This window comes from Leptonychotes weddellii, chromosome 12 (assembly GCF_054177405.1).
Source record: "Leptonychotes weddellii isolate Sample4059 chromosome 12, ASM5417740v2, whole genome shotgun sequence".
In the NCBI taxonomy this organism is placed as follows: Eukaryota; Metazoa; Chordata; class Mammalia; order Carnivora; family Phocidae; genus Leptonychotes; species Leptonychotes weddellii.
In genome coordinates this window covers 92,585,574-92,594,559 of record NC_138380.1, presented here as the reverse complement: position 1 = coordinate 92,594,559, position 8,986 = coordinate 92,585,574, and the positions used below count along the sequence as shown (strand labels likewise).

At 47.5% G+C, this 8,986-nt stretch overlaps 1 protein-coding gene across 1 annotated transcript in view; it reads left to right on the top strand.

Annotated features, from left to right (window-relative positions):
* Positions 1–8,986, top strand: part of ADCY1 (adenylate cyclase 1) — a 62,425-nt gene that overhangs the window by 51,764 nt on the left and 1,675 nt on the right. The window contains exon 10 of the mRNA XM_081800877.1: positions 8,540–8,965. Within this exon, the coding sequence (XP_081657003.1) occupies positions 8,540–8,965 (426 nt within the window). The remainder of the gene's footprint in view (positions 1–8,539; positions 8,966–8,986) is intronic.

The following is an 8,986-nucleotide window of genomic DNA, read 5'->3' as shown; positions in this document are numbered from 1 at the left end:
CCGAAGGCAGTCGCTTAACCAACTGAGCCACCCAGGCACCCGTGAATGATTCTTTTAATGTACTGTTGGATTGGATTTGCTAGGATCTTGTTGAGAATTTTTGCATCCACGTTTGTCAGGGGCATTGGCCTGTAGTTCTCCTTTTTAGTGGGGTCTTTGGTTTTGGAATCAAGGTAATGCTGGCTTCATAGAATGATTTTGGAAGTTTTCTTTCCATTTCTATTTTTTGGAACAGTTTGAGAAGAATAGGTATTAACTCTTCTTTAAATGTTTGGTAGAATTCTCCTGAGAAGTCATCTGGCCATGGACTTTTGTTTGTTGGGAGATTTTTGATTACTGATTCCATTTCTTTGCTGGTTATCGGTCTGTTCAAGTTTTCTATTTCTTCCTGTTTCAGTTTTGGTAGGTTATATGTTTCTAAGAATTTATCCATTTCTTCCAGGTTGCCCAATTTATTGGCATATAATTTTTCATAATATTCTCTTATAATTGTTTGTATTTCTGTGGTGTTGATTGTTATTTATCATCTCTGATTTGTGATTTTTGTTTATTTGGGTCCTTTCTCTTTTCTTTTTCATAAGTCTGGCTAGGGGTTTATCGATTTTATTAATTCTTTCAAAGAACCAGCTCCTGGTTTCATTGATCTGTTCTACTATTTTTTTGTTTGTTTGTTTGTTTGTTTCTATATCTTTATTTCTGTTCTAATCTTTATTATTTCCCTTCTACTGCTGGTGTTAGGTTTTATTTGCTCTTCCTTTTCTAGCTCCTTTACATATAAGGTTAGGTTGCATATTTGAGATTTTTCTTACTTCTTGAGGTAGGCCTATATTGCAATATACTTCCCTCCTAGGACTACCTTTGCTGCATCCCAAAGGTTTTGGACCGTTGTGTTTTCTTTTCATTTGTTTCCATGTATTTTTTAATTTATTCTTTAATTTCCTGGTTCACCCATTCATTATTTTTTTTTTAAAGATTTTATTTATTTATTTGAGAGAGAGCGAGCGCACGTGCAAGTACAAGCCTCGGGGGAGGGACAGAGGGAGAGGGAGAGGCAGACTCTCTGCTGAGCAGGGAGCCTGATGCAGGGCTTGATCCTAGGACCCTGGGATCATGACCTGAGCCGAAAGCAGACGCTTAACCAACTGAGCCACCCAGGCACCCACCATTCATTCCTTAGTAGGATGTTCTTCAATCTCCATGTATTTGTGGCCTTTCCAAATTTTTCTTATGGGTGACTTCAAGTTCCATAGTGTTGTGGTTGGAAAATATGCATGGTATGATCTCAATCTTTTTGTACTTGCTGTGGCCTGATTTGTGATGTGATCTATTCTGGAGAGACTCCCATGTGCACTTGAAAAGAATGTGTTTTCTGCTGCTTTAGGATGGAATGTTCTGAATATATCTGTTAAGTCCATCTGGTCTATGGTGTCATTCAAAGCCATTGTTTCCTTGTTGATTTTCTGCTTAGGTAATCTGTCCATTGCTGTGAGTAAGGTGTTAAAGGCCTCTACTATTTTTGAATTCTTTTATGTTTGTTATTAATTGATTTACATATTTGGATGCACCCAAGTTGGGAGCATAAATATTTACAATTGTAGATCTTGATGGAGAGACCCCTTTATTGTGATATAGTGCCCTTCTTCATCTCTTGTTACAGTCTTTGGTTTAAAGTCTAGTTTGTCTGATACAAGTATGGATACTCTAGCTTTCTTTTGGTGTCCAGTGGTTCTCCATCCCTTCACTTTCAGTCTGCAGGTGTCTTAAGGTCCAAAATGAGTCTCTTGTAGACAGCATATCAGTGGATCTTATTTTTTGTATCCATTCCGATATCCCATGTCTTTTAATTGGAGCATTTAGTCCATTTACATTCAGAGTAATTATTGATAGATATAAATTTAGTGCCATTGTATTACCTGTAAAGTCTTGTTTCCAGAGATTTTCTCTGTTCCTTTCTAGTCTTTGTTGTTTTTGGTCTTTCTTTCCCACTCAGAGTGCCCTTTAATATTTCTTGTCTGGCGGGTTTAGTGGTCATGAGCTCCTTTAGTTTTTGTTTGTCTGAGAAACTCTTTATTTCTCCTTCTATTCTGAATGACAGCCTTGCTGGATAGAGTATTCTTGGCTTTAGATTTTTCCCAATGAGTACTTTGAATATATCATGCCACTGCCTTCTGGCCTGCCGAGTTTCTGTGGTCAGATATGCTGTGAACCTGATATGTCTTCCTTTGTAGGTTGGGTACTTCTTTTCTGTTGCTGCTTTTCAGATTTTTTCTTTATTTCTATATTTTGCAAATTTAACTATGATGTGTCTTCATGTTGGTCTGTTTTTGTTGATTTTGATGGGAGTTCTCGGTGCCTCCTGGATTTGCATGTCTATTTCCTTCCCCAGATTAGAGAAGTTTTCAGCTATAATTTCCTCAAATAAACCTTCTGCCCCTTTTTCCCTCTCTTCTTCTGGGATTCCTATGATACAAATGTTATTATGCTTTATGGAGTCACTGAGTTTCCTGTCTACATTCATGATCCAATATTTTTCTTTCCCTCTTTTCAGTTTCATTATTTTCCATAATTCTATCTTCTGTATCATTTATTTGTTCCTCTGCTTTTTCCATCCTTGTAGTCATTACATCCAGTTGGTTTTGAATCTCAGGTATAGCATTTTTTATTTTGGTATGACTAGGTTTTAGGTCTTTTATCTCTGCAGTAAGAGGCTCCCTGGTGTCTTCTCTGCTTTTCTCAAGCCCAGCTAGTATCCTTATAATGGTTGCTTTAAATTCTGGATCAGGCATATTACTTATATCTGTTTTGATTAGACCCCTGGCCATGACCTTTCTTTGTTGTTTCCTTTGGGATGAATTCCTCTCTCTTGGTATTTTGTCTAGGTATCTGGTCTTCTTCTCTGTGGTAGGAAAGCCTGGTACGTCTCCTGCTCCTGAAAGTAGTGGCTTTGTGAAGAAGAGGTCATATAGTGTCCGGAGCCTGGCGCGTCTGGAAGTGTCTCTAGTGTGTGTTGCATGCACTGTGCTGTGGTGTTTTGGCCGCTCTGTCCTTCAGACCAGTCATGTGCAGAGGCTCTCCTTGCCTGCAGTGGGCAGTGTTTGGACCTTGTCCAGTGTTGGGTGAGTTTTAACTAGGTGTGCTTTGTTCTGCTTGTTAAAAGAGATTAGATCCTGTTTCCACTAGAGCTGAAGCTTTGCAGCACTCCGTGGTCAGTAGATGTGGTGCATGCAGGGGGTTTGTGATAATCCTCTGGGGGAAGGACCGCTGTTCTGGTTCTCAGGGACACTTGCCCAAGAAAAGCAGCACCTGCAGAGCACAGTGGGGCGGGGCTTGGTTTGGGCTGTCACTCTCGGCGCTGGTGCTGCTTACTGAAGTTAGTTTATGCTGAGGGGCGGAGGAAAGAAATGGTGCCCATCGGTTCTTTTGTCCCCAGAGAGAGGCAATGCCACCTCTCCCAGATGTGCTCCAAGAAGGGGGAATTGTCTGTCCCTGTGTGTCCCAGGGGATCCTCAAATTGTGCCATCTGCTCTGGGGCTCTCCACCCTCCTTCCCCACAGGAGCATTGCAGTGCCCACCAGGCTCCACACTGGCCACACTGTGGACCTTAGAACTCCAGTCTTTGAACCCCACTGGTTTTAAAATCTCACAAAAATCAGCCTCACCGGTTTTCCCAGTCAATGGCTTTGAGAAATTGTTCTCCTTGTGTATAACCCTGTGCGCTCCTCTCTCTCGCCTGTCTCTGGGACCAGGGCTTCTTTCCCTCTGCAGTACCCACATCTGTTTCTCCCCCCAAATCATATCTCCCCATCTCCAACCTTCCATGATGTGGCCTCTTCCTCCCTTTCACTGTGCAGTTTGTTCTGTCAGTCTTCAGATCAATTTCTTGGGTATTCAGAATGATCTGATATTTATCCAGCTGTGGTTGAGGGACGAGGTAGGCAGAGGGTCCTCCTACTATTCCACCATCTTAGCTCCTCCCCAGGTGGATTATTTCAGTGGGTACTTATCACTGTCTTCAGCTGATGGTATTCTACCTTGCAACAGCATACATATTTCTCCCATCCTAGGTTTTTGGTATTGACATCATAGATTTTATTTGTACATATATTATAAACCCCAAAATATATTTTTCCATCATAAACACTTAACTGTGTTTTAAAGATATCTTATGAGAAGAAATTGTATTTTTTTTTTAAAGATTTTATTTATTTGACAGAGAGAGATACAGGGAGAGAGGGAACACAAGCAGGGGGAGTGGGAGAGGGAGAAGCAGGCCTCCCGCCGAGCAGGGAGCCCGATGAGGGGCTCGATCCCAGGACTCTGGGATCATGACCTGAGCTGAAGGCAGACGCTTAATGACTGGGCCACCCAGGTGGCCACCCAGAAATTGTATTTTTATGTACCCACATAGCTGTGATTTCTGGTGCTTTTTGTTCTTTGGTGAAGATCCAGGTTTCCATCTGGTATCTGCCTTTTCCCTGAAGGACCACCTTTAACATTTCTTCCAGGTCTGTTGGGAATTTGTTCTTTCATCTCTTGTGTGTCTGGAAAGGTTTTATTTTGCCTTCATGATCGAAAGATACGTGTGCTGAGGATAGGACTGTAGGTTGATGATCTTTTTCCCTTTCATGCATTAGGCCTCTGGAAGGGGTTCCACACCTCACTCACGCTCTGTGCATGCTCTGCTGCTCCCTCTTCTCAGTGCCTTCCATGTTTGGTGCTTTTCACTGCTGTTTTCACGTTTCACGTTTCTCCTCGTTTCTGCTGCAATACTTAGTCTTTTGTTAATCCCACCCGTGCATTTCCCATCTCAGATTTTGTAGTTTTCATTTTTAGAACTTTGATTTGGGTCTCTTTCATATCTCCTCTTTCTCTACTTACCATGTTTCCTCCATCTTTTTGAATGAATCATCTAACTCAGCCCACTGACTGCACGCCTGTAGATCAATATCAACTGATTTGTTTCCCTCTTCGTTATGAGCTATACTTCTCGCTTCTCTGTATCTGCTAGTTTTTAGCTAGATGTTGGGCATTGTGAATTTTAGTTTCTGGGGGCTGAGTATTCTTGTATGCCACAAATATCACTTTGATCCCTTTTTGGGGACCTAGATAAGTTCAGGTTGAGGGCCTGAATAGAACAAAAAGGCAAAGGAAGATTTCAGCCCCTCCTGCTGGACGGTTGAGCTGGGATGTTGGTCTTCTGACCTCCGTTCCCCTGGTTCTCAGGCTCTTGGGTTTGGACGGGAACCACCACTGGCTCTCCTGGGCATCCAGCTTACAGAGAGCAGAGGGTGGGACTGCTCAGCCTCCATGATCTCATGAGCCACATCCTGGTAATAAATCTCTTCTTGTGTCTGCACGTGTCCTGTTGGGTTCTTCTCTGGATGACCCTAGTGCAGCATCAGCAGCTCTGTTCATGGTGAGTGTTCTGGAAATTAAGAAATGCACTTTCCTACTATTTGAAGTATGAGCTGGCAGGGCCATCTGCCTCCGGCCACATGTCACCTCCAGGGGGAGGCAGGGACGTCACTTCCCAGGCTGAGTGTGACCAGCTGTTCATTTTGAGGGAGCATGTCCTTGATTCCAGGTGCTGGGAGGGGTGTGCTCGTCTGGTTGGTTAGATAAAGAGTCTTGGCAGCACTCTGTGGGGGTCATGGTGACAGTCACTGCACACACAGCCCACCAGTCATCTGTGTCAGCAGATCCGGGACTTGTCAGGTAATGCTGTTTTGTTTTGTTCTGTTTATGGAGAGACCGTGCCCCCAGCCCGTGAGCCCTTCTCAGGTGCCACGTACCTGTCTGTAGGTGCACCCCAGGAAGTAATTTCTGAGATGTCCGCTCCTACATTCTGTCCCTTAATGTCCCAGGTCAGATTCTGACGTATGAGAAGGGAAATGCCTTCTGAAACAAGTTCCACTGCAGAGGGAACAGCTTGAAAATGGGGTGTTGTTGGGGGCGCCTGGGTGGCTCAGTCATTAAGCGTCTGCCTTCAGCTCAGCTCTTGATCTCAGGGTCCTGGGATTGAGCCCCATGTCGGGCTCCCTGCTCAGTGGGGAGTCTGCTTCTCCCTGCTCGTGCTCTCTGTTGCTATCTCTGTCTCTCTCTCAAACAAATAAATAAAATCTTAAAAAAAAAAAAAGAAAATGGGGGTGTTGGTCGTGTCTCTCATGTGGTGACAGGAATTGTGTATGTCACCTACACCAGCTCTTTCTCACCAATACTTAGGGTTTCTTGGTTGGTAGGAAAATCTCACGGACAGAGAATTTCAGCAGGTTTTCATCATATTTGTTAAAAATACAATAATACAACTCCTTCTGCTTAATTTGTAAGAAGATGGACATTTATCCATCACATGTAATGTAAACGTGGATGGATTAAAAAACAGAATGATTTTTTGCTACTGATGGGCTATCAATGTCAGCGAATTCTAAGTTAGTTGAAAGACACTGAACTTAGAACCCAAGCTTTTGATCACAAAGTGATAAACCAAGATTCTTTATTTTACAACGTTGAAGTGCCTTCACTTACATTGCTTTCTTTAAAGGATCCTTAACACTAATGATATTTGGGGGAGAGCAAAATTTTTAGTGCCATTAACAAATAAAACCGCTCTCTTAAAAATACTGACTTCCTCTTTATCTTATCCCGCAAAGGACTTTCTTTTGTGTCTGTCAGGGCACATGCGTTGAAAGGTAATGAATCGCACGCGTCCTAGGAGAGGTTCCCGGCTTCCTTCTGGTGTTTCCCTTTCTCCCACAGCTGCAGCCTCCCTCCTGCGGAGGCCGGCTCGTCTCCACCGGGTCTTGGAGCTCCTGGGATCCTTCTCTCATGCCCCACCCCCCACCGCTGCCTGACTGCACGCTGTGAGGAGGAGGATGAAGCCCATCCTGTTGCCAGGCTCCTTGATAACTCATGGTCCTGTGGCCCGCCCATGGTCGTTTCCCTAGCACGGCGCCCAGAGGGGGCCCAGGGCTGCTGGCCGGGCCCCTCATCCTGGCCGCGCTGTCCCCTGTGCTCCAGGCGTCCTCGTCCTCATGCTGGTGTCTGCAGCTCTGTCTCTGGGAGTTACCCCTTCCCACTTTAACTGGTGGAAATCGTACTGAATTAACAGGAACGGACAATTCCAGGCTTAGTAGGTAGCACACACTCTCCTAACCCTCGATAAGTAAGACCCTGAAATGGAGGGTTTTCCATCCATTTTACGACGAGGAAGCTGGCCATGAAGCGGGACCGGACTGGGGAAGGGTGCCTCCAAACCGCAGCTTTGACGGGCAGGCTGCAGGCTGCCAACAGGCATCCCTGTGTCCCCGTCGTCACTGCCAGAGGCCAGTGTCCACAAGGCTGAGGCAGCCCTAGAAATGTTCCCCAAGCTGCTCCTTTCTCCAGTCGGCCTGGGTGCCAGGTTTGGGAGCTAGGGTGAGTGACCGATGGCCATCTGGTGGCTTCTGTCTCTAAGGGCTGGTGTGGCTGCCACAGGCCAGGGGGGCATTGCCGCTGGTTTCATTAGTCTGTGCAAAGGCCCTGTGGCTCAGAGGTCCTCCACCTGCCCAGCAGCATACCCTGGGAGGGCCCCCTTGGCCCACACCCCCTGCTCCAGGGAGTCTGCACTCAGCTGAGTCCTGTTGGTGCTGTATCTGTCCCCAACCCCAGGTCCCTGCAGGTCCCCCAATCTCAGTGCCCAGGACGTGAATGCTGCTGGAGGTGGGGAGATTCTAGAGGAAATGGGGTTGGCTGCCTGGCTTTGGGAGTCCCGAGTGACTGACAAGGTGGCAGGTGCCCGTGAATGTTCTGGGGCACATTGGAGGCTGCCTGGGGGCCAGCGTGACCTGGTAGCAGGCTCGTGTCTCAGCTGCTCCGGTGTCTGGGTCCCAGAAGGTGGTGGGGCATATACCCCGGAAATGGGGTGAACCCCCCACTGTCTGTCCTTTGGAAGTTCCAGCTGATCAGGGTGGGGAATTCCCCAGAAATTCGTGGCTGAATTGGGATGAAGTTGGGATGCAGCGGCTCTGCCTGGGGAGGGGGCGTGGAGTGGACCCTGTGTAGACCATGGATCTGCACCCTTGCAGTCTTGTTCGGATGATTGGAAAGACCTGGGTGTTGTAGGAAAGGTGACTCATGGCACTGTGAACAGTGTGAGGCAGATGTCATTTAGAGCCATTGGGACAGGTGTGGCCCGGGCAAGTGGGGGCTTATCGCCGAGGAGCAGGTAGGGGTCAGCAGACAGAAAATCACCAAGGGGAAATGTCAGGGGTGAGGGGTCTGAGGGGTCTGACCTAACAGGCTTCCAGCTGAAGGCGGTGCAGGGCATTAGGTGTCACCTGGGAGTGAGAGGCTGACGAGCCCCGTCAGAGGTCCAGGGTGGGCGTCTGGCTGGACTCCTGGTTCTGCTGAGATCGGGTGATGCCCAGGCACTCAGACGCCCACGCAGGGCCTGGCTGGGAGGCGTCAGGGGTCCTGGTCGGCCTGGTCTGGGAGAGTCTGCCACAGGAGATGCTGAGCGAGGGGAAGAAGCCGAGTCGGTAACGGAGGGTCTGCCCCCCAGGCAGAGGAGGAGAGGGACGACATGGAGAGGGTGAAGCTGGACAACAAGAGGATTCTCTTCAACCTCCTGCCGGCCCACGTTGCTCAGCACTTCCTCATGTCCAACCCCCGGAACATGGTGAGTGCGCAGTACCTGCCTCCCGCTTCGCCAAGCCGGGCTGCTCTGGCGGGGCTCACAGGTCTGCAGCTGGAGGTCCCACTCAGAGGGGCCCTCCCGTCACGTCTCTGCTTGAAATTGCAAAGCATGGCTGTTTCTGAGCCCTGGCCGCACCGAGGCTTGAGTGGGGCCTCCTCTGCCCAACCCTGGGCAGCAGGAGGCTCCAGGGGCGAGGAAGTCCCCACTCTTGGTCCCGGGAGAGAGCAGAGCATCTGTCACCCTGCATGGGGGGAGAATGGGCTTCAGAAAACCCGTGTTCAGGGCAGCCGGGTGGGTCCGAGCTTCCTAATC